Source organism: Oryctolagus cuniculus, chromosome 4, assembly GCF_051225735.1.
Source record: "Oryctolagus cuniculus isolate XC-2025 breed Fujian yellow rabbit chromosome 4, ASM5122573v1, whole genome shotgun sequence".
NCBI classification, from domain to species: Eukaryota; Metazoa; Chordata; class Mammalia; order Lagomorpha; family Leporidae; genus Oryctolagus; species Oryctolagus cuniculus.
Genome location: NC_142870.1, coordinates 123,782,617 through 123,807,610, shown reverse-complemented (window position 1 = coordinate 123,807,610; position 24,994 = coordinate 123,782,617). Strand labels below are relative to the sequence as shown.

General features: G+C 46.3%; 1 protein-coding gene across 16 annotated transcripts in view; it reads left to right on the top strand.

Moving 5' to 3' along the window:
• Window positions 1-4,097, top strand: part of LEKR1 (leucine, glutamate and lysine rich 1) — a 219,674-nt gene extending 215,577 nt beyond the window's left edge. For 12 of the 16 annotated variants that reach the window (XM_070072606.2, XM_017346867.4, XM_008266381.5 and 9 more), the window contains one exon: window positions 1,015-4,097. In XM_070072606.2, the coding sequence (XP_069928707.2) occupies window positions 1,015-1,428 (414 nt within the window). In that variant the 3' untranslated portion in view covers window positions 1,429-4,097. The remainder of the gene's footprint in view (window positions 1-1,014) is intronic. The other 4 variants (XM_051818732.3, XM_051818731.3, XM_089331045.1 and 1 more) reach the window with 1 other exon arrangement.
• Window positions 4,098-24,994: the final 20,897 nt, after the last annotated feature.

Sequence of the window (24,994 nt, the reverse complement as noted above, 5' to 3'; positions counted from 1 at the left end):
TTTTACCTCTTTCTCAACATTCTGCAGACATGAATGTCAGGACACTAGGGAGATCCAAGACCTAATTCTTACTGTGAGCCTTGAAGTACTTTTGATGAACTTCGTAGATGAAGGATGGGGAACTCGGCTAGAAATGTAGAATCGCAGAGTTTGCAGGGGCCTTCTGTGCCCTCTGGTCCAGTCCCACGTGGGAAGCTGAAATGTGCTCCAGTACCTCCCTGCCAGGTTGGGATTCAGCACTTGAGCGAGCCCTCCAGACGGCTCTGTTAAAAAGTTCTTCCTTATCTTGAGCCCCCTAGCTTCTGCCTGGGGGTCGGGATTCAGTTAGGGACATACAAAGCAGTTCTGTTGAACTTGGGAGGTGTAGGCTTCTTGTGGGCAGGGATGGTATCCACTGTAGCATCTGGTGAGTCGATGGCCAACTGCTGAATGCAGTTGGAAGCAGGTAGAGTTCTTTATTTGGCTATTGTCTTACAAAATCGCAAATGATCAGTACATTCAAGTTTCATCGAGAAGGGATCATATCAATAACTGATCTTATTGTTTAAATGCTATACAGATACATTGTGTTATTCCTTCCATCTTATAATTCTTACGAATTGTAATGTAACTTCAGTATAAAAATTCTATAAATATCAACCATTAGCTACCACATGTGCAGAACATGCTGAGTCATGAGGCAGAGAAATTGAAACCCTACTGAAGTGGACATTAGAAGTCCTGGGTTCTAATCCCAGCTCCACTACACCCAAGTGAGTGACCTTGGACAGGTCATTCAACCTCTCTGGTCCTTAACTCCTCTGCTGCAAACTGCAGGGGTTGAAGCCAGTGCTCTCTCCAAGCTGTCTCCAGCTTCCCACCCTGCGCTTCGGTCTGTGTGTAGGTTCTCATAGGGACAATCAAGGAGTGCAGCCCTCTGGCTGCCAGTTCAGTTCTCAGTTCCTGTCGCCCTCAGTATCCACTTGCAGACGCTGTTTAAAGCCAGGGATGAGTTTTTCCCTTCTCTCTTTGCAGAACACGCTTCTTCAGGAGACGGTGCGTAGAGAGTGCGAAGAACGCTTTGAACTGACGGAGGCTTTGAGTCAAGCCAGAGAGCAGCTCCTGGAGCTCAGGAAGCTCAGTGGCAGTCTACCTTTGTCGCCCTGTTCGCTCGGCAAGGGCAGTCTAACCTCCTGCGCCGCGACCGTCAGTAACCAGCGCGAGAGAGGCCTTGGGAGACTGAACTCGGAAAAAGGAGCCCGCGTCCCCAGCCTGTATGGAGTGTCCAAACCCACCCCTGCCCCAGCCTCGGAGAAGCCCAAGAGGGCCGGCAGCTCGGGCTTGCCTGTTCTCCCCCAGACACACCCTCCTAGGGGCCAGTCACCTTCAGTGAACGAGACGCGACGGAGGCTGGCGATCATGCTTCGGAGGAGGCTGAGTCAACAGTGACTGATCTGGAGTCAGGAGCGGCCCCGCCCGGAGTGCGCGCTCTCCGGGGGCGCGGAGACTCCCTGTCACTGAGAATGAGTGATCCAGCAGGTTCGCAGATTAGGAATGCATGTCAGCGGATGTACTTAACAAAAGAACGTAAGAAGCCAGGAGACTGTGAAAACACATATCCCAAGAAGCCTCTGAACTTGAAATAGACAATGAAGTTGTTGGTCTTCCAGGAGGTCAATTTCTATATGTATGTAGCATATGTGTCTAGAAGTGTTCTATGAATATGCCCTTTAGAGATCACAGGTAAATTTTTTTACCCATAGCATCTTTTTTTTTCTTCTACACCCCCTTGTTTTTTTCCTCTTGCAGGTATATTTCCACAAAAAATAGATCACATTGGTTCTGTTGGTGTTTTTTTCCCTTTGTTTGTTGAGCTAAATAGGTTAAATAGATGTAGCAAGTGTTCCTAGTAGGGAAAAAAAAAAGTTTTTTAGTCTTTAATTAGATAATTTCCAAAATGCTTAGTTCAGATATTCACAGGAGCTCATTAGCACTGTCAAAGCATTCTTTTCTTAACCCTACAATCCAGTTGGTTCATGTAATTTCTCTTTAGGCTATGTCAGAAGTAAAAATAGATAACTTTCTGGAAGACCATCTTCCCTGAGAAGCTGAGAACCTTCTAGAAAAAGAGATGGTAACTCCAATTCAAGGAAAAGGTGATTTACTTCTTAAATTATCAAAAGTATTTTAGAAACAGCCTGACCATGAAAATATGAGGGGACTTCAGAAAGTTCATGGAAACTCAGTTAAAACAGAAGTTGAGCAGGTGGGCACTGTGGCACAAGGCTGAGCTCCAGCTTAGGACACTGCATCCCAGGTCGGAGTGCCTGGGTCAAGTGCTCTCCGCTCTGCTTCAAACCCAACTTCCTGCAGCGGATGATGGTCCTAGATAGAATTCCTAGCTCCTGGCTTCGGGCTGGCCCAGCCTCAGCTGTTGCCAGCACTGGGGGAGTGAGCCCTCAGATGGAAGATCTCTCTGTGTATCTCTCCATTTCTCTCTCTGCTACTCTTCCCTTCAATTACTACCAGAATGAAAAAAAAAAAAAGATGTTTATTTTGATACAAAAAAATTGAAATCCATGCAGTTTTTTTCCACAATGTATTGTCCATGAACTTTTTGAAGATCCCTCATATTACAGTACATTTTCTACTTTGAGTTTATTTTGATTCTGATTTTAACTTGCATTCTCAAGCCATTGGGAAGAGAACTAATTCAAAGCAGTTTAGAAAAGGCGCATTCAGCTAATTTGGGATTCAGATTTTATTACCCCTGAAAGTGGGTAACTGGTTAACATGTTTCTATTTTCAGAGTGAAAAAAGTAAAACCAGAAACCAGACCAACCAATTTAAGTTTTCTTAAAGATTCAGGCTCCTCCTGTTTCTTATAACACAAGTCTTTGCTTTAGGCTAGAGTTGTCTATTTTTCTCAGCCTAGCATAAGTATGTTTTTCTTCAGAAACTGACTTGGCTTAAATCCTCCAACTGACTGCATGATGGACCTTCAGCCTTTCTACTCCCAAATTTGAAAAATATCACATGAAATACTACCCATAAAGTTTTCTCCAATTTGGCTACCTTATTAATGAATAAATCCAAAGGTACCTGGGACTCTTTCCCATGTGCAAAAAAAAAAAAAAATGAAATTAGCAAAATCCAGTTTATCTCCACCCTTTCAAAGGAATTAGTCTAACCTACCACTACAGTGTTTGAACCTCAAAACACATATGAGGTCCGTTGATTGTACAGACTAGTTTCAGTGAGGCATCTTATGTTACAGACTGGAATGTTTGCTTTTGTTTTTGAAGTTCCTTGTAATGGCATTTGACAAGAGAGTGTGATATAGTAGACCCGATGGCATGTTAGTCAGCTTTTCAGGACTTTAACTAAAATACCTAAGAGGGGCTTCTTGGGAAGGAGGAAGTTTCTTTCAGCTTACAGTTTGCAGGTCACAGTTCAGGCTCTGGTAGCCCCCTGGTCTGCATCTGTTGGAGGCTGGTTTGGCGGAATGGGTGTGCAGGGGGTACAATGACATAGTGAGCCGGGACGCAGGGAGAGAAGCAAGGCAGGAATTGATTTAAAAATAACCAACTCCTTCCAAGACTTGCCTTCTGAGGGTACACCCCAGTGACCTAAAGACCTCGCACACCTCAGAGACTGTGTTTAGATCAAGTCTCCACCCTTAATCTGTGAACCTTTGACGTAAGACTTCAGAGTTTCACATCTGCGTGAATTTTGGAAAATCAAATCCTGCCCAATCCATAACAGGTGGCCCTAGGGTTTGTTCCAGCCATCTCTTTACAGATAAGGTAAAAATAGATGCCCAAAAGATTGACTCCGCTAAGGTGATACAGCTAGTTAGTGAGAGAGCCAGAAGCAGATCCACTGTCACCTGATCCCTTCCTTTCCACCTAACCAGAGCTTTCTAAGCCTCCATCATGGCTTTTGTCACTAGTGCCTATACAGCATTTAATCAACATTATCCTTTAAATGCACTCACATATTAAGCTTCAACGTATGCAAAAAAAAAAAAAAAAAAGTTGGACAAAGAAGAGTAACTACAAAGTAATGAATTTGATTTGCTAGTTACATATTTTTTTAATACACTTCAAAATAAAAAATGTGGAACAGGCATTTAGTCTAGCAGTCAAGATGGCCACATCCCACATCAGAGTGCCTGGGTTCAGTTCTTGGCTCCAGCTCCTGAGTGCTGACCCCTTGTTGATGCAGATCCTGAGAGGCAGCAGTGATGACCCAAATAATTGGGTTCCTACCACTCCCTCAACCTCTGCCTCAGCCCAGTCCCCGCTATTGTGGGCATTTGGGGAATGAACTAGCAGATGGAACCTCCTTCTCTCTGTCTTCCTGACTTTCAAATAAATTTTTAAAAACTTTAAAAATTTTTTAAGATTAGTTGGCGTGCCTCGTTATTTTTGTATAATGCCAGCAAGGCACCCATTAGCCTTCACTGTCTCTGGTCTGTCATTTGCATGCATAAGTTACAAGTATTCATGGTATAAGGTGGATGCAAAAGCTAGTGAAAGCAGGAAAGAATATTTTGGGCAGCAGTGTTTGTGATCAGGCTACACAGGCTTTCCCAGTCTTACACTTTCAGCTCTCCCTTCAGGAACCAGGGATACAATGGGTTCCTTCATTTCTCCTAAATTATGAGCATATTTAGGTTTGTAAAGAAAGTCACAGTTTTCCTAAAATGATGTAAAGATTACCCATGTGAACCCTGGCTTCTCAGTTGTTACACGCTTGCTTTACAGTGAGTAATTCTGTAAACCATCACTCTGAGAATAGAACCATGATCAGCAGTTAAGGTTGTGTCATATACTACGAGTGTGTCAGAAATCACCATGGATAAACAGGAAGGCAATACTTACATTTATTTCAACCTAGTCCATTACAGCGGTGCAGACTAAGCTATATGCTTACGCCTTGTGAAGAAAGGTGTTTTGAAAAACAAAAGTATTAGTGTATATAATCTAGAGATTAAGAACACATTCAACCTTTGCTTGATTTTCTCACTGATGAATGAACTCCTGGCATGAAACAGTATCAAGAATGTTAAGAAAATAGTGAACATTATATGGCAAAACACAGCTCTCAAATGTATATAATAGATATTAAGTCTACTTTTAATTTCTCCATTCACATGTGTTTTCCATGGTTTACTGGTATTAAGAGAAAGAATATCATAGAAAATATTCCTCAGAGAGTAATAGCCTTCATTGTTTTCATTCTTAAACTGGATGGAAAAAGATGAGCAAATTCTCTTATAGTCAATATAGTTTTCTCAAGCAATTTGGAAAAGTCTTACAGAATTAAAATACTGTAATCATAGCTGGTCAGAATGCTTACAAGTTTTATTTCCTGACAATAGAATTGACAATGTCAAAAATTGTTTAGTATCATTTGATGTCCTATTTATCTAAAAAACATGTTTTTAATATTACAGATCAATTATAGATAATTTCTTTGATTGTGGAACAAATTCTGTCAAGATTGATCTTTTAAAAGTCTGTGACTATGGGCCGGCGCCGCAGCTCAATAGGCTAATCCTCCGCCTGCAGCGCCAGCACACCGGGTTCTAGTCCCTGTTGGGGCGCCAGATTCTGTCCTGGTTGCTCCTCTTCCAGGCCAGCTCTCTGCTGTGGCCCGGGAGTGCAGTGGAAGATGGCCCAAGTGCTTGGGCCCTGCACCCCATGGGAGACCAGAAGAAGCTCCTGGCTCCTGGCTTCGGATCAGCGCGGTGCACCGGCCACAGCGGCCACTGGGGAGTGAACCAATGGAAAAGGAAGACCTTTCTCTCTGTCTCTCTCTCTCACTGTCCACTCTGCCTGTCAAAAAAAGAAAAAAAATTCTGTGACTATGACAATATTGTGTCACTCTGGCATTAAGAGAGGTAGCCCACTGCAGCTAAAAGTTCCATCATGCTGAAGCGTATGGAGCACATGAAATCAATTTGGTAGCACCCCAAACTCACAGATCCTGTAATGATTATGGACTATTGGATGTTCTCATTTTTATGTTTTACAAAAAGACTATATGCTGTATTTAACACAAAACATTGTCAATGGTCTCCAAACCATGATAGGCAATATGGTATTATTCCTAAAGTGGTAACTGCAGCATATCAAGGAAAAAAATTTGCCTTTTCTTCTTGGAAATATTAACTCTATGTAGTAGCAAACTGTGAAGCCAATGCTATTGTGTTGTATTTTTAATATTAAATATAAATGATACCATCTTTGTGTAATCTGAATTTTACATATAGAGATTTTTTAATACAGTAGTTGAATAGGAGACATGCTTTCCCTATGACAAACTATATTTACAATGATCTAAAAGTCAAAATACCCCACATCTCCAACATTAATATAACATAGTATTTTATGGCCATTAAGACATCCCTTAATCCCTTCCATAATGTGTAAGAGAATATTGAGTCACAGAGATTAAGTAATTTGTTCAAAATAGATAATAGATAAGACTGATAAATAATTTTAAACTTCTACAGTTTCTGAGCATCTTGATCAACAGATTAATACTAAAACTGTATTATTCATTCACTAATCTACCCAACACATGTGGAGCACTACTACATGTGGAGAATGACAAAGGTAAGACATGCTACAGATTCCCAAGAATTGCATAGGAGGCAGCAAGGGAAAAGCACATGCAGAGATTATAACATAGGGCGGAAGGTGTGGAGAAGAGACGAGAACTGAGAGCAAGTGTGATTTGAGTTCAGCTTCTTGCTGGAAGAATCAGGGAATACTTTGAGAAAGAATTGACACTAAAAATGGAAGAAGGTTTACTGGCTGTAGGAAATGTAAAAACGGAATCACAGATATAGTAAGTCTAGGAAATACTTGTCGAAGAGAAGTAGTGGGAACTGCAAAAAAAAAGATAGGTTGATCCTGTTGTGTGAATAAGGCTACAGTGCAGGCTTTTGCCTGGAAATGGTATGCACTTTGTTAAAATCTGGGCACTGCTCTGGATGGGCTGTACTGGAATAATTATGGAATGGAAAGGCTGGAGATGGAACACCAGTTGGTAGTCCAGGACAGTAGTCCAGACATGACTTAAGTAAGTTCTCAATCAAGTTTTAGTATTGGGAATAAACAGGAGGCCACTGATTGAAATTCTATGCAGAGAGGGAGAGGATTTGTCCTCGGGTATTCGAAACCAGTACCAGCTCTTGCCACTTTAGCAGATGTGCATTTTATGAGATTGGTTCCAATTAATGCAATATCCTCTATTTACAAATACTACAGCTCCTCTGAAAAATTAAATAATAGTAACTACCTTTTCATTTGGACAACAGATAACCCCGCAGATTTAGTATTCATAAGAACTCTCCCAAAAGGAAAATACACATCTGAATAATACTCTAAGAATTATGGAAGAAGAGTGTAAAAATTGACATCAAAAAAGTAACTGTCTTTGGGACTCAAAGAATGCAAAGCACAACCAAATAGGGAGACTTGGGAGTAATAGCACAATAAACATGTTTCTGATTTTTGTTAACCATTTATGAGGGAAAACATAGAAAATAGCAGCTAAAAGGAAAACAAGGGTTATTTTAAAATGTGTACATCTTACAGTTCTGAAGGGACCTGATGCATCATCTGGTCCAGACCTGTAATTTCCCAGGAGGTAACAGTTTCCTTGGAGGCTGAGTAGCTCTCCATTGAGATAGCCGCTCAACAGCAGGCTTGATGCAGGAGCCTGGGCCTCCAGCTCCGCTCTCTCCTCTCCTTTCTAGACAAGGAGAAAAGTGTCAATGCTCTGTCCTTTGCTACTCAAAGAGGTCCAGTGAGTGAATTAAACGAAGTCAATATTCATAAAAATCTTTTTTTTTTTTTTTTTTTTTGACAGGCAGAGTGGACAGTGAGAGAGAGAGAGACAGAGAGAAAGGTCTTCCTTTGCCGTTGGTTCACCCTCCAATGGCCGCCGCGGCCGGCGCACCGCGCTGATCCGATGGCAGGAGCCAGGTGCTTCTCCTGGTCTCCCATGGGGTGCAGGGCCCAAGGACTTGGGCCATCCTCCACTGCCTTCCCGGGCCACAGCAAAGAGCTGGCCTGGAAGAGGGGCAACCGGGACAGAATCTGGCGCCCCGACCAGGACTAGAACCTGGTGTGCCGGCGCCGCAGGCGGAGGATTAGCCTATAGAGTCACGGCGCTGGCTCCATAAAAACCTTAAATGTCTTACATCAATACCTAAGGCTTTGAGCCTGAAAGAACTGGAAGTTTATAACTTTTAATTTTTATTTCCTTTTTCTTTATTTATATGAAAAGCAGAGAGAGCCAGACAGGGAGAGCTCTTCTGTCTACTAATTCATTCCCCACCTGCCCACAACAGCTAGGTTGGGGCTGGGCTAGGCCGAATCCAGGAACCTAGAACTTAATCCAGGTCTCCCTCGTGGGTGGCAGGGACCCAAGAATTTGAGCCACTACTTTTTGCCTCCCAAGGTGTGCATTAGTGGGCAGCTGGGTTGGAAACAGGTGAGTCTCGATCCAGGCACTCACATTATGGGATGCAGGTGTCCCAAACACTGCTGTGACAGCTGCACCAAACACCTGTCCCGATGTTTTTTCACACCAATAGAAACACTTCAGTTTTGATCATTGATAACTCATTAAATAAACTGCAAACCTCATAACAGCATATATTTCAATATCTGATTCCCCAAAGAAAATTTGGTAATGCTGATTGTCCTTTATTTATGTATTTATTAAAAGATTTATTACTTATTTATTTCAAAGGCAGAATTATAGAAGAGAAAGAGAGATCTTTGATCTACTGGTTCACTCCCCCAGAAGCCCTCAATGGCCAGGGCTGGGCCAGGCTGAAGCCAGGAGACTGGAGCTTCTCTGGATCTCCCACGTGAGTGCAGGGGCTTTCCCAGGTGCATTAGTAGGGAGCTGGACTAAAAGTGGAGCAGCTGAGACTTGAACTGGTGCATATATGGGATGGGCTGCCAGCATCACAGGTGGCAGCTTAACCCACTACACCACAACACCCACCCCCAGCTGTCCATTTTGTAAAACACAGTGTTTAAAATGTATTTATTTGAAAGGCAGAGCAACAGAGAGAGAGGGGGAGAGACAAAGAGAGACAAATCTGCTATTCCCTAGTTCATTCCCCAAATGGCCACACCAACCAGGTCTGGATCAGTCTGAAGCCAGGAGCCCAGGAACTCATCCAGGTCTCCCACATGGGTGGCAGGGCCATAATCTGCTGCCTTCCCAGACGCATTAACAGGAAGCTGGACTGGGAGCGGAGCAGCCAGAACTTGAACCCACACCCTGTTACGGGATGCCAGTGTTACAAGTGGCAGCTTAACCCTCTGGCCTTGCTTATTGTCTTTTGAGGTTTGTGAAATATAAAATGCTCAAATGACTTACTTACTAGAATTATAAAAGAAATATTATAGGATCATTACACCTCCCAAAAGTAGTTCTAAATCTCTTTAAATGACATAGTAACTTGCAGTGTTACACTAGGTCAATGTATTCTGAACACAGAACTAACATTGTCTGGGAATTAGATTCAGATTCTCAGCTTCAGAGTGTATATTCAACACGATGAGGCAGCACACTTGCTTGCCTGTGAGAATTAAGTCACTCATCTCGTGATTCCATAGGTTGGCCACTTCCTTTAAATGTTTTGAATTCAGAAAATAATAAAAGGGATTGATTTCATTTGCCAGCCAGAAGGGTTTTTTATTAACATATTATTTCTTATTATAATTAATAATCCTCATAGTTAAATAATTCAAACCCAACAAATTAGGCAGGTATATAATTGAGAACACTGAGGCATTTTTAAATGGAGACTTGCATGAGACATTTGTATGAAAAGACAACACTGGAAATATATTTGCTTGCTGGAGAATCTGAGCATCTGGCTTTGCCTTGTGCACCACTGCCAGATTTATCTACCTTTCTCCCATGTGAACTGCATGGGGTCTAACACATTAATCTAAAGAGATAGCTTCTGTCTTCTTAAAGTGAAGAGTTGTGCAGTGGTAATTTTCTATCCAGAACCTTAAATGTCTAGGGAATTAAGGTTACTGCCAAATTCAAGTGACTACTTCTTTTCTCTGATTTAAAGCAGGATTTCTTAAAAGCCAGAGCAGCCAAGTTTCCATTCACTGTTCCCAGACTTTTAAAATGGTATAGTTAAGGTTTAAGCTAGGAACCTCAGAGGATCTCAAAACTGAAATATTTTTATTTTTCCAAGGATACACAGAACCCAGTATAGAAACGAAGAACTGTGCAACTGCCTTATTTAATAGCAGTGACTGCATAAGGACTCAATCTACATATTCCCTCCAGAATTATTTTTCAATGTTTTTGCTAATGTATCCTGCAAATTTTATTTTAAAACCATATATCTCAGAGCAGGTTGTGGCACGGCAGGCTAAGCTTCCACTTTCAATGTCTGGGCATGTCCGCTTCTGATCCAGCTCCCTGTTAATGCACCTAGGATGGCAGCGGAAAATAACCCAAGTTCCTGGGCACCTGCTACCCATGTGGGAGACCAGACTGGGGTTCCTGGGTCCTGGCTTCAGATTGGCACACATCTGGCTATCGTAGCTATTTGGGGAATGAACCAGGGATAGAAGCTCGCTCGCTCTCTTCTCTCTGTCTCCCTCTCTGTCTATCGCTCTGCCTTTCAAACAAACAAATAAATCTTAAAAACTTGTATACCTCTTGCACACTTTTATATTAGTATCTAAATATTTCATGATACTTTAAATAGCTATGAAGGATATTGTGAAAATAACCAGGGTATTGTGAATATTGGCACTTACAAAATAAAATTGTTACATCAAGATAATTTTTATGATTATAAAACTTTTATTGATAGCCTATCATATTAAGTTACTACGAAAACATGTGGATAACTTTATAAAGCTCTCCTGGGTTGAGTTATTATTAGAACATAAATATGCTTCAAAATTTGATAATCACTGAGAATAAAAATTAAATTTTATTGATGATACATTCCTTTTGCTAAAAATTATTTATTTATTTATTTATTTGAAAGTCAGTGATCTTTCTCATCTACTGGCTTACTCCCCAAATGCCTGAAACAGTGTGGTCTGGAGCCAGGACAAAACCATGAGCCCAGGCTTCAATCCAGCTCCCCCATGTGGGTGACAGGGGCCTAAGTACTTGAGCCATCACCTGCTGCCTCCCAGGGTGCACATTAGTAGGAAGTTGGACTCGGGGGTGGAGCTGGGCCTCAAACTCAGGCACTCTATTAAGGGATACGGGGGTCCCCAGCAATGTCTTAACTGCTGAGCCAAACATCTACCCTACCAACACATTTTAATGAAAAGGAAAGCTAGATGCAGTAAAAAATAATTGGTTTGTACATAGGATCTTATTTACCTTTTACAAGTAGAAGGTAGGAAATATTAAAAATTTTAAGATGAGGAAAAATGGTAAAGTTATTTCAGCTACTTCATGGACTACTAAGCATTAAGCAGAAAGATCTTATAGAACTTTTACCTAGTATATCTTTGACATACTAGGTAAACAAATAAAGATGTATTGGTACAAAACTTTGATGGTTTTTGAAAACATTCTAATTACATTTCAAGGGCTTGATGGTGACAGGAATGCTTTGGCTAGTTAAAGGTTCTTTTCTTTCCAGCTATGATGTGTGCTGGGGATAAACAGCAAGAAGAGCTGAAAAGAGTCTCTTGTATTTAAAGCAAACGCAGAAGGGTACATTCTCAACAGTCACCACTTCTCACTCATGTTCTTCTTGCCTTGCTTTCTTAAGGCTGTCCCTCAAACACGTACTTGGACAAAGCCAGGGCATAGTCACACTTGCAGCTCTATTCTCTAACAGGAATATTTATATATGGGAAATACAGGAAGCCCTCACACTTGGGATCCTCAAGCCCTTCAAGACCCACTAAGGTGCACATACTCAACAGCCACCACCTCTGTTCTTGAGTTATCAACTCAGGTCCACCAGCATCCAGTTTGCACCAAGGCATAAGGGCTTCTGGGCCTCACACAGTAGAGCCTCGGATTCAGGGTTGGGCCCCAGGCCTCAGATCCAGCATGGAGGCTGGGCACCCATCCCTGAGCCTGCCTCCACCAGGAGTTCCAAGTGAGCCACGTCCTGCCTCATCTGGCTTGGAGCCCCAGATCACAGAAGAAAAACTCTGAGTTCAGCCTCGGTGGTGTTCCTGTGGTTTCCTGGGATCACGTCACCATGGAACTTCTTTTAATTCTCTTTAAAAAAATATTTTATTTATCTATTTGAAAGGTAGAGTTACAGACAGTGAAATGGAGAGACTGCAAGAAGGGCCTTCCATCCGCTGGTTCACTCCCCACATGGCCGCAACAGCCAGAGCTGAGCCAATCCAAAGCCAGGAGCCAGGAGCTTCTTCCAGGTCTCCTACACGAATGCAGGGGCCCAAGCACTTGGGCCATCTTCCACTGCTTTCCCAGGCCATAGCAGAGAGCTGGACTGGAAGAGGAGCAGCCAGGACTAGAACCGGTGACCATATGGGATGCCGTGCCACAGATGGAGGATTAACCTACTGCACCACAGTGCCAGCCCCCTTTTTAATGCTGTTAACCAGGGCGACCCCACAACTCACTAAACCCATCCATCCATGGATTCTGATCACCAGGAAGAAACTTCTCCAATTTCCAGTCCCTGGCAGCAACAAGAGAAGTAGTCAAAAAAAAATGAGTTTGGCATCAGGAGGGCTTAAATTCTTTCCATCTAACATGGCTGGAACTCTAGGCAAATAATTAGTATTGTCATCAAAATTCTTAACATCTATACAACTAATTGACTCAAGAAGGCGATTGTTCTTGTTTGTGACGTGCGTGCCATGGACTTGGCACGTTGGTAGGAAAACATGGCCCCTATCTGAAGACAAGAAAATCTTTTTTTTCTTGTTCTGATGTTACTGTGGATGGTTGAGATACAGTCGTGTACCTGTCAGGATTGTTTTGCTTATGCAAGGAAGGCCTTTGAAGATGTTTGTCAAACTCTCTGTGATCTGATGCTCTAAGTTGCTCTGATGCGGACATGTATTAGCAGCACATGTGTCTGCGTGTTGCTGTTCTTAATGTAGTCACCGACAGCCTAAATGCTTCTAACGCCAGCTCACGGGCACACTCTTAATTGGTCACTGTCCTTAAATACCCAGAGTTCCTACAACCACGGCCACACCTCCTGGGAACTAAGAGGGCTGTTGGCAATGCACAGGAAGGAGGTCCAACTGGGGCCGGGGCTCATGTCCCCATCGAAGGAAGGACCCTGACTGCGTTGCAACTGCAAAGCCTTTAAGAACTGTTTCTTTTTATTATTTGTGCCTTTTCTGGCCTCATTAATGAAAGAGCAGCTCAAGATTCAGGGGAGAGAACAGTGTGTTCACACAGGAGTGAAATCCAGCCGTAAAGCTGAATATAAACCTTGTCCCCCAGATTTAATGCTGTGGCTCGCCGCAGGCCAGCCCTCGCATAAAGGCTCTGAGTTTTCCTGGAAACGCGGTGAGCATCTCATCTCGGCCGTTTTCCTCGGCCATTTTTGGATTTAGTCTTAGCACTCCTGAGGGGATAATGTAGCCTAATATCTTCTCACTTATCTAAATGTGGGTTAAAATGGGACTCAAAGTAGGCTCAGGGTGCGCTGCGGGTCACAGAGGGATTGCCCTGCCTTGTCAGAGGCACCAATAAAAAGTCCCAGCTCCTTGTCGCGGGGCCAGGAGCCGTCTTCCCAGGCGTCAGGCCTGATCCCCCACGTTGTGTTTCTGGGATGGAGATTGCCTGTGCAAGACAACATGGCTGCTGGCTAACAGGTCTCAGGGAAGCCTCCTAGGGGCAGGAGTGGTGGCAAAGTGGGTTCAGCTGCTGCCCACCCACCACCCATATCACAGCGTTGGTTTGGGTCCCAGCTCCTCTACCTGCACCCATGTGGGAGACCCAGATGGAGTTCTGGGTTCCTGGGTTCAGCTTGACCCAGACCAACCCTGGCGGTTGATTTGGAGAATGAATCAGGATGGAAGATTGTCTCTGTGTGTCTCTCTCTGCCTTTCAAGTAGATAAAAATAGAAAAAGGTACCCTACAAAAATAAAAAGCCCTGGGAGGAGAAAGAAAAGGGCCAACCCCTCACAGCACAAAGGTCCTGGAGGCACCCACGGCCACTACACGGAGGCCCTTCTAAGGGCTTCAAGGCTGGGGAGGAAACCTGTGCCTGCGGTGCAGGAGGTGGGGCTGCGGGGCGTCTCTCAAGTGCAGGGTGGGCCCAGCACAGGAGCCAGAGCAGCGTGGGGGCAGGCGTGGCGTGCACTAGAGAGCAGGAGCTCCCGTTGCACGCGGCGGCAGCAGGGCAGGCGTGCAGGAAGGCCAGTGACATACGGATGGCTGTGACAGTGGTATTGACCAGCACCGCCCGGAGCGCCCGGCTCTCCCCTAAGCATTTCACTAAGGCCTCCCAAGAATCCTGGAGGTGGCGGTGGTTATTAGCTTCCTTTTATAGCTGAGACGAGGGAAACACAGAAAGGTTAAGCAACTCATGGCAAGTCCCACAGCTAGTGAGTGGCAAAGCCCAGATGAGGCAAACGGCACTGTGAACTGAGGGGGGGACTGGGGTCTGTGCTCAGAGGAGGAATGTGACACCCCACCCACCCTGGCCTGGCTGTTAACTTGAGATCTAGCTGCATTTGAGGATGGTCCTTCAAGAAAGATACAAAGAACGACCAACCAAGGCAGCTTGGAAACCGTGGGAAAGCAGTACAGAACCGCAGAGGAAGAAGTAGGGAAAGCCCACCTCAGGAGGAGCCGGGCAGAAGCCCTGGTGCTTTCCGGCAGACGCCTGTTACAGGGCTGCTACTGCTGTCTAGGCAGAGCCCACTTTCTAGATCAGCTTCAAGTCCTGAACTCGCACATTTCTAGGAAACTGGAGCCTTAAGGGGTGGGGGATGCTCGGAAATATAAAGGAAAAAGAGGATTAACGCAGGTGCAGGGGTTGGCACTGCGATGTAGTGGGTGAAGCTGCTGCCCGTGGCACCAGCATCCTATGTGGGCACTCGTTGGAGTCCCAACTGCTCCTCTTTCGATTCAGCTCCCTGCTAATGGCCTGGGAAAGCAGCTGAAGATGACCCAAGTGCTTGGGCCCCTGCACCCATGTGGGAGACCTGGAGGAAGCTCCTCGTTCTGGATTTGGCCAGTCCCGGATGTTATGGCGATCTGGGGAGTGAACCAGTGGATGGAAGACCTCTGTCTCTCTGTCTACATCTGCCTCTCCGTCTCCATAACTCTGCTTTCAAATAAATAAATAAATCTTAAAAAAAAAATACAGATGCAAAGAAGCAAGAGAATTCACAAACAATATTCTCTCTCCAGATGAAGACAGAGGTCCAAAATTGAAAGAATAGGAGCCCAGTCTAAAATTAGGAACTGTCAGCATGTTCTTGAAAATTGCCGGTCAGTATCCATGTTTGAGTCATCGGTCTTCAAAGGTTTAAAAGCTTCTTTGAGGAATAAGGCCGTTCATTCTCAAAGGTCATCCAGGCTAATTGTTCATTTGCAGCGGCAGGATGAAATTAGCACCTGTGAATTTAGCCTGTGCATACACTTGCGCTGCTTTGTTATGGTGCGGAGGATCTTATACTACCCTGGTTGTTCTTCATTTCATTTATGTCTGCCTTTTCCTTATGTGCTTCCCATTCCCCTAGCTTTTTGTCCCCTCGCCTGCCATCTTCCAAATAAGGTTTTTGTTCTGTTTCCTTCTGTGGCTGAGTCCCCACTCTGCTCCTTTGGTAGCGGTTAACTCCATTCTCAGGAGTGACCCTACACACTGGAACTTATTTCCTTAAAGTTCTTCTCTTGGTGCTCCACAACCATGCAGGACACAGAATACATTACCTGCAATGTTTCACCTTCTTCCTCTTGATGTTTTCACCAGTATTTGAATTCTGTCTTGTTTTCTTAACCTCACAAATTAGACATTTTTATTGTTGTTGTTACCTGGAGCCCATGTTTATTTAGATATACCCAACATATGTATCTCTTTCTTTGCTTCTTGTTTCTTCTTGCATCTGGTCTCATAATCTTTCTGCCTAACACATTTTTCCTTTTAAGAATTTTATTCAATTTTTTTCCAGTCTACTTTGATTAAAAAAAGTGGGGGTGGGCATTAGCAGTTTAGATTCAGTCCCGGCCGGCGCCGCGGCTCACTAGGCTAATCCTCTGCCTTTCGGCGCCTGCACACCGGGTTCTAGTCCCGGTCGGGGCGCCAGATTCTGTCCCGGTTGCCCCTCTTCCAGGCCAGCTCTCTGCTGTGGCCAGGGAGTGCAGTGGAGGATGGCCCAAGTCCTTGGGCCCTGCACCCCATGGGAGACCAGGGGAAGCACCTGGCTCCTGCCATCGGAGCAGCACGGTGCGCCGGTCGCAGCACGCCGTCCGCGGCGGCCATTGGAGGGTGAACCAACGGCAAAGGAAGACTTTTCTCTCTGTCTCTCTCTCACTGTCCATTCTGCCTATCAAAAGATTAAAAAAAAAAAAAAAAATTCAGTCCCAGCTCTGGCTGCTGATTCCAGCTTCCCCCTCATGCAGACCCTGGGAGGCAGAGGGCGTGGCTCAAGTAGTTGGGTCCCTGCCACCCACATTGAAGACCTAGACCGAGTAAGCAGCTCCCAGCTTCAGTCCCCAGGCCTCTGCAGGTACTTGGGGAATGAGCCAATGGCTAACAGTGTCCTCTCTCTCAACCCACTTCAAATAAAATAAATTTTTAAAAAACTATCTCATATTCCTTGCTCTCAAACTTTATTTAGACATATTGAGCTTGCTTATTTTGAATTCTATGTCTGATCCTATTTACAGATCAAATTTGGCTGCCCTTTGTTTCCGCTGGTTCTCACTCAAAGTGCTTTATTTTCGTGTGCCTGTGCGGAAGGGCACGTATGCATATTTGTATCTTTTTTTTTTTTATTTGAAAGCCAGAGTTACACAGAGAGAAGAAAAGAGAGACGGGGAGACAGGAAGGGGGGGAGGCGGAGAGGGCGGAGGGGGGTCTTCCTCTTCCGATGGTTCACTCCCCAATTGGCCGCAACAGCTGGAGCTGCGCCCCTCCGAAGCCAGGAGCTTCTTCCCGGTCTCCCACACGGGTGCAGGGGCCCAAGGACTTGGGCCATCTTCTACTGCTTTCCCAGCCCATAGCAGAGAGCTGGATGGGAAGTGTATCAGTCAGATCTCGAAACGGTGCCCATTTAGGATGCTGGTGCCAGGGCGTTAACCCACTGCGCCACCGCATCGGCCAGCCCTGTATTTGTATCTTAATGTGAGCTTGTGCTCCTGTAGGAATTCTTTGGCACCTCGGTTGAAACTGCATTTTTCCAGATGAGCTTTGCATTTGCCCCTTTCCCAACTGGATACTGTCATTAAAATTCACTTCTTTCGCTTTTCCAGATACTGGTGACATAAGTTCATATGAAAAGCCGGGGGAGGGCCAGGCCCTAGTGGCAGATTCTCAAGTGAGTTTTTCACTGTGAATCTCAAGTGACATTTGATTTACTGCGGCCCTCGGCCAGGGGCTTGCACTGCCTCCTCAGTTGGCGCCTCACCTTGGGTGCACCTGACAGAAACCTGGCCATTGCTGTGAGATGGGGCTGAGTGTGTCAGTGGACCTCTCCCTCTGACCCCTGGCCTGTGACTGCGCTGCATGTATTTCTCATTCAAAGTCAAAGTCTCTGCTACAGAAACCCTTCTGAAGTCACCGCAGAAGTCGGACGGAGTAGCAAGCACCTGGGCTCTAACGCTCCCGTTGCCTAGCACTGGGATCAAACACCACATTTGTCATTTGCAGAACAATAGTATTGTGACCTTTGCCTCCTGATACAGTGGTTAGGCAAGAAATGGACTAGGTGAAGATTTTTTTTCAATCACACCCTGCCCCTTCCCGTGTTGGACAGTTATCATGTCATGACACCGGCTTTACTTACAGTTTTACTTGGAGCTTTCCGTCAACAACACCTTCAAGTGTCTCCCTCCGTGGTTGGCCGTGACAGAATTCCATACACCTGTCCCTGTAAACACCTGGGTACGTTTCAAGAAAACAACTTTTGAACCCTCTGTGTCGCCAAGTCTGGGAGACACGGACTGTCCTTTATTCAGCTGTGAGCCAGTCAGCAAATATGAAAAGCCAAGTTTATCAAGCTCACGTTGCTCTCCTTATGCATGGACATTGGGAAAGTCTCCAGTCGTCATCCTTCGCCACCACTGTGGCTCTTACAGCCGCCGGGGCGCCCGCAGTGGCAGACAAGTGAGCAGCAGCAAGTGCATGAAAGCGTGAGCCTCCCTCGGTGACGTGGCGCGAGGGAAGTATTTGTTCATTTTCTCGCAGGTGCTGGGCCACGGATCTGACTCATGAAGATAGCAATTATACCTCCCCTCAGAAGTGAAGCTGCCGAGAGGGAACACGCCAAAAGTAATGAAGAAAGCCGACTTGCTGTCATTCTCTCTATCTGGAGAATCGGTGAGCCCGAGAGCTTTGATAAAATGAAGGCCTGCTTTGTGAAGGGTCCACAAGGAGCAGGTATTTGTCTTTGTGTCAAAAGCAAGGACCCTTAGCAAATTGAATCTCTTCCTACCTTGAGCCAAAGCCAAGAAAGATAAAAATCTTGAGAGCTTTGCGCTGTTGAGCTCAGGGGAAACCTCCTTCCAGATCAAACTAAACTCTCAGCAGTTTCACCCGGCACAGAAAATGTAGCTCAGCGATGATTCGCACCTAAAAAACTTCTAAAATATTAGAACCCTGCCCAGCGGCAGGGTGGTGATTGTGTAGACGTACGGCAGAGCGTGCATTAGCGATGCCGTGACTCAGGACAAGAAATGCCCTCTCATTCCTTAAGTGGCGAGAGTAAAGGCGGAGGCCTGGGGAGAGGGCTGCCTTGACAGGGAGACAGAGTGACAAAAGCCAGCTGAAAACAAGGGGCGAACATGGCAAGATAGGTGCACCACAGTTTGAATTGCAAAGGGCAAACATGTGACCTTGAGCATTTGCGCCGGGCCTTATTCAGTAACTGTAGCTCACAGACCTGGGCATAAAGCCCTCCCAAACTGGTAGATTATTCTCTCACTTCTTTTCGCTTCCTGTGCTCCCCCTATCCACCAACTCCATTTTTTTTTTCTTTAAGACAATTAAAGCAGGCTGACCAACAGGGAAATTGGTAGAGACTAATTTGAGAAGGAAACTTAAAGAGTATCCGGTTGGCCGCCTGGCTCCTGGCTTTCCTGCCTGTCCTTAAATCATCCTGGGATGACTGTAGCAGCTCCTTTCCCAAGGTGCTCCAGCGATGGCATGTCATCAACCCCGGCACGTGATGGCACGTGACTGAGGGGTGCCCTCTCTCACCCCAGTGATGGGCTGTGCATCTCTGTAATCAGCACTGTTTTCTGGGCTGCCAATAATTTGAGACTTTCTTGTTCTTGTTTTGAAGGATTTATTTATTTATTTGAAAGACAGAGTTATGGGCAGTGTTGGGGTGGAGTGAGGGAGGAGATCTTCCATCTGCTGGTTCACTCCCCAGATGACCTGGGCTATGCCAGGCCAAAGCTAGGAGCTTGGAATCTCCCCGACCTGGGTGTAGGGACCCAAGCACTTGGGCCATCCTCTGCTGCTTCCCTAGGTGCGTTCAGCAGGGAGCTGGATCGGAAGTGGAGCAGCCAGGACTCAAATCGGTGCCTCTGCAATATGCCAGCAGCACCGCAGGCAGCAACCTAACCCACTGCACCACAAAACCGGCCCCAGATTTGAGGTTTTCCAAGGCACCAAACATCACACAAATGAAACCAACACACAATCAGATTTTTGTCGTAGGCTATGGAGAGGGGCACGTTGTCACAAGTTCTGTCTCTTAAGCAGATCATGATTTAAAGGGATATGAATGAGAGCAAGAACAGCAATATTCTGGAACTCATGGCCAGGGCAGTGGTTCTGGATAGAACTGGGATCATTGTGTTCACCATTCCACAAGGAAGACAGGCAGTGAGTGAGGACTCCCTGTGTCCCTGGGTGTTCTGGACTGAATTGTGTCCCCCAAAATGCATGTGGCGAAGCCCTAACCCCCAAGAGTACTGTATTTATTTTTTTAAAAGATTTATTTATTTATTTGAAAGTCAGAGTTACACAGAGGGGGAGGAGAGGCAGAGAGAGAAAAAGAGAGAGACAGAGAGAGGTTTTCCATCTGCTGGTTCACTCCCCAATTGGCCGCAACGATCGGAGCTGTGCTGATCCAAAGCCAGGAGCCAAGAGCTTCTTCCGGGTCTCCCACGCGGGTGCAGGAGCCCAAGGAGTTGGGCCATCTTCCACTGCTTTCCCAGGCCATAGCAGAGAGCTGGATCAGAAGAAGAGCAGCCAGATCTCAAACTGTTGCCATATGGGATGCTGGCGCTTCAGGCCAGGGTGTTAACCTGTTGCGCCACAGCGCCGGCCCCAGGACTGTATTTAAAGATGAGGCCTTGGAAGGGTGAAGTTACATTTGGGTCGTAGGACCCTAATTCAATAGGGCTGGTGTTTTTATAAAAAAAAAAAAAAAAAAAAAAAAAAGCGCCAGACAGGCGCAAGCGCTGAGAAAAAGCCCTACACAGTCTCAGTGAGAAGATGGCCACCTGCAGGCCAAGGAGAGCGGTCTCAGGAGCCTCTCAACCTGCTGACCCAGGACTTCGAGAAAATAAACGTGGGCTGCTGGAGCCTCTCTGGCAACATCTGCTGTTGAAGCCGCTATGGCAGCCCTAGCCAGGGAAGCCTTCACACGGCACAGGGCTACAGCCAGCCCACTGTGGTATCCGGTTGCAGCAGGCATCTCCGCTACAGCCAGGATTCCAGGAGAGCCTGACACAGCCGCACACTGGCCTTGGCGTCTCTGCCGGTTGCCGCCCCTCCTGTGCACCATACAGGAGCCACAGGAGCAAAGTGGATTCGGCATGTTGGAGCCGTGCTAGGTGCTCAGAGAACACAATGACTTCGAGACGCGTGGCATCAAAGACAAGGCGAATCACTGCTCCGATCAAGGTAGAAAGAGGGACTTGGGAGACAAGAATGGCTAACTTGGATACAGGCTTGGGAAGGGCAGAAAATCAGTGAAGGTTTTTGCAAAAGAGAGAGAAGTTTGAGAAGGACTGTGTTGGCATCTACTGCTGCCTAGCAAAGCAGCCCAAACTTAGTGGTGTAAGGCAAGCACCGTTTTATAATGCGGAAGGAGTCTGTGGGCAGGGAATGCAGATGGGGTGCAGGGTGCATAGCTTGTCTCTGCTCCATGCTGTCCAGGACTCCAGCTGGGAGGGTCTCAAACAACAGGGCAGGGGTTGGGGAGAGACAGGAACAGCGGGGGCCAGCATCAGCACTCGGCTGTTTGCTGGGCAGTTAAGCAGCTGCTTGAGACCAGCAGCCCGGATCAGAACATCTAGGTTCAAGTCCGGCTCCACTCCCCAATTCCCGCTTCCTGCTAACGCACGCCCTGCAAGACAACAAATGATAGTTCAAGTAACTGGGTCCCTGCCACCCACATGGGAGAATCAGATGATGGAATTCCTGGCTTCTTGCTTCAGCCTGGCCCAATGCTACCTGAAGCAGGCATTTGGTGAGGAATCCAGATCTCTTTCTCTCTTTCCTCTCTCTCTCTCAAATAAAATGAAATTAAAAAAAAAATTTTTAGGGGCCAGCATTGTGGTACAGCACGTTAAGCTATTACCTGAGATGCCAGCATCCCATATGAGCACCAGTGCAAGTTCCAGCTGCTCTACTCCCGATCCAGCTCACTGCTTATGCACACGGGAAAGCAGCAGGATGGCCTATTTGGACCTCTGCCACCCACATGGGAGACCTAGATGGAGTTCCTGACTTTTGGCTTTGTTGTGGTCCAGCCCAGGCCATTGCAGCTATTTGGGGTATGAACCAACAGATGGGAGATCTCTCTCTCTCTCTCTCTTTCTCTGTCTCTCGGTTTTCAAATAAATAAATCTTTGAAAAATAAAGACAAATAAAAATTTTAAATAAATAAAAGTGCCACAATGATCTTGAAGCATGAATAGCTTTTCAATAAGCATACACTAAAGCTTTATTACCAAAGATAACTTTTTCTTATTCTATATGAGAGTCACATGCATTATTTAAAAGAAAACACAATTTATATTACTGTGGAACAGTGGTCTTTCTGCTTTTTACTTGTGAACACTATATTTAGTGGATTATTATGCCTGTGATTATAAGTTAAACTGAAAGTATGTTATTTGGGCTGGTGCTGTGGCACAGCAGGTTAAATCCCTGTTCGGCAGTGCCGGAATCCCATATGGGTGCTGGTTCCCATCCTGGCTGCTCCTCTTTCGATCCAGCTCTCTGCTATGGCCTGGGAAAGCAGTAGAAGATGGCCCAAGTACTTGGGCCCCTGCACTTCTTCCGGAGACCCTGAAGAAGTTCCTGGCTTCTGGCTTCAGATCGGTACAGCTCTGACCATTGCAGCCATCTGGGGAGTGAACCAGCAAATGGAAGACCTCTCTCTCTCTTTCTCTCTCTGCCTCTATGTGTAACTCTGCCTTTAAAATAAATAAAATAAATCTTAAAAAAAAAAAGAAAATATGCTATTGCAAAAAATTAGAAGAAAAAAAGGACGGAAGGTAGGAAGGCGCAGTAGGGAGGGAGGGACGTATCCTTGAGTTTATAGAATTACATTTCCGAAATACATCAAATCTGTTCGCTTTATATTAATAAAATACTTTTTAAAAAAGAAAACACGGCTTTGGAACAATCTAAAGAAGCTCATTTATTATTTCAGTAGACAAGCTCTGTGCCTGGACAGGAGCTGGCAGGGGAAGTTCCTGCCCTCAGAGTCCACGGGCTGCTACCACCTCCCATGGTCACAGCACGGCAAGTATGTTGGTGCCGCCATTCCCAAGCTGAAAAAAACAAATTGAAGTCCCTCTGCATGTACACTTCTATGTCCTGACTGGTTTGTTTCCACATGTTACAAAACACACTGTGGGAGTTTCCCTCACAGCCTTAAATACTCTATTAAACCATGATTTTGGGGCAGTGCTGCGGCTCACTTGGCTAATCCTCCACCTGCAGCTCCGGCATCCCATATGGGCGCCGGGTTCTGGTCCTGGTTGCTCCTCTTCCAGTCCAGCTCTCTGCTGCGGCCCGGGAAGGCAGTGGAGGATGGCCCAGGTGCATGGGCCCTGCACCCGCATGGGAGACCAGGAGAAGCACCTGGCTCCTGGCTTCAGATCAGCACAGTGCGCCGGCCGTAGTGGCCATTTGGAGGGTGAACCAACAGAAGAAGACCTTTCTATCTGTCTCTCTCTCTCTCTCTCTCTCACTGTCCAAGTAAAAAAAAAAAAAAACAAAACAAAACATGATTTTGAAGGGACGTCTCACGCATCATCACACGTGTGTACCATTATTTATGTAAGGATGTCCCTGCGTTGGAAAATCCTTTTCAGTTTTTGCTGCTACAAAATGAATATACTTAGCACCTTTGTGTTCCTCCAATTGTTTTCTTAGGATAAGCTCCTAAACTAGTTCAAAAATGGAGAACATTCTAGAAGCTCTTGACTGTAGTTTTTCCAACTTGGCCAGCAGAAATCTGTTCTGGTTTGCACGTCCCCAGCATGTGTCCTCTGCCTCTTTGGCCTCAAGTCACAGACCATGAGGGAAGACAGCCAGATCCCAGGCCTGGGGAGGAGAGAGTCAGCCGGGACCTAACGAGCCAGAGAGTGTGGAAGGGACCCAAAAGCCAGGGTGTAAACCACAATAAACTGGCACGGACTTGGCAACGAAAGAAACAGACTCCAGGAAATGATCGCAGCAGGGTTCAGGTAAAAGGAAAGAGTTTGTTTACTTTCAGCGCGACCCTGGGACATGGTTCAGAACCCTAGCTGTGACCCAAGGGACTCAGAAACACCAGTTCAGGGAGGGGCTCAGAGCTCCTCCAGCGGAGAAACTCACCTAGCCTAATCTAAGCCAGCAGGGAATTCACTGGAAAAACAGCCGGCCTTTCAGTGGCTCACTGGAAACCAGGCTCGGTAGCCAGGATAGGGTGCGGCAGCAGCTGGGTGACCTCAGAGCTGGGAAGCAGCACGGAATCAGGGGTCGAAGACAAAGGGCCCCCTGCCCCGTCGCCTGGTTACGCTGCGGTGAAGAGCGAACGAGCTCCAGTCGATTTCCCTCTTTTAACGACTGGATACATTTCCAATCACAGGGAAGGAGAGCCTGGCTGACGGCACGCGGTTCGTCCACGTGGCCTCCCTTTGGCCAGGGAGTGGCACACAGCTTGCCTAGCCGCTTCCACGCGTGGGAGAAGTGGTTCCCAGGGGTAGATGGGGGCACAGCCAACCGAACCCACATGTTTCCCATGCCATGTTCTCTGGCCAGAGCTGACCACGGCTAAGCCCTGGGCCCATGTGGGGATCCTGCCTCCCACCCCACCACGCCCCATTATGCAGAATTCCCTGGAAAATGGGGGACCCAGGCTGCGATGGGGTGTGAATGAGAGATTCTAAATAGAAGCCGGAAGGTGTGCACCACGCCGGAAGCTGGTGTGAGTAGACAATGGAAGGAATCCTGCTGGAGCTGAGTGTCAGCCTCTCTCGCTGCCCCCTTCTTTTTCACCTGGAAAGCTGGGCTCGGCCTGATTAAAAGCAGCCAGGAAGCGACGGGCTGGAAGGAGTCCTGACTGAAATTCAGAGCCAGGGCCCACGTGTTGCCTTCTGCCGGCCTGGAGGCCCCTCCTCCACTCCAGAGCCCAAGGCGGAAGGGAGAAGCCCAAAGCTCCCATGCCCTGGCTTGAAGAAGGGGTCAAGGGTGGATGCACGAATATTCTTTAGATATTACAGATTATTTCCATTCCTTCCTCATCTTCCAGTGCTGTCTCCCAGCCTGTCCCCCGTGCTAGGCACGGCCCCTTCGGGCGTTTGCCGACCACCAAGATGCTGCCTTTGCCCTTCATGGTGCCTGGACACCAA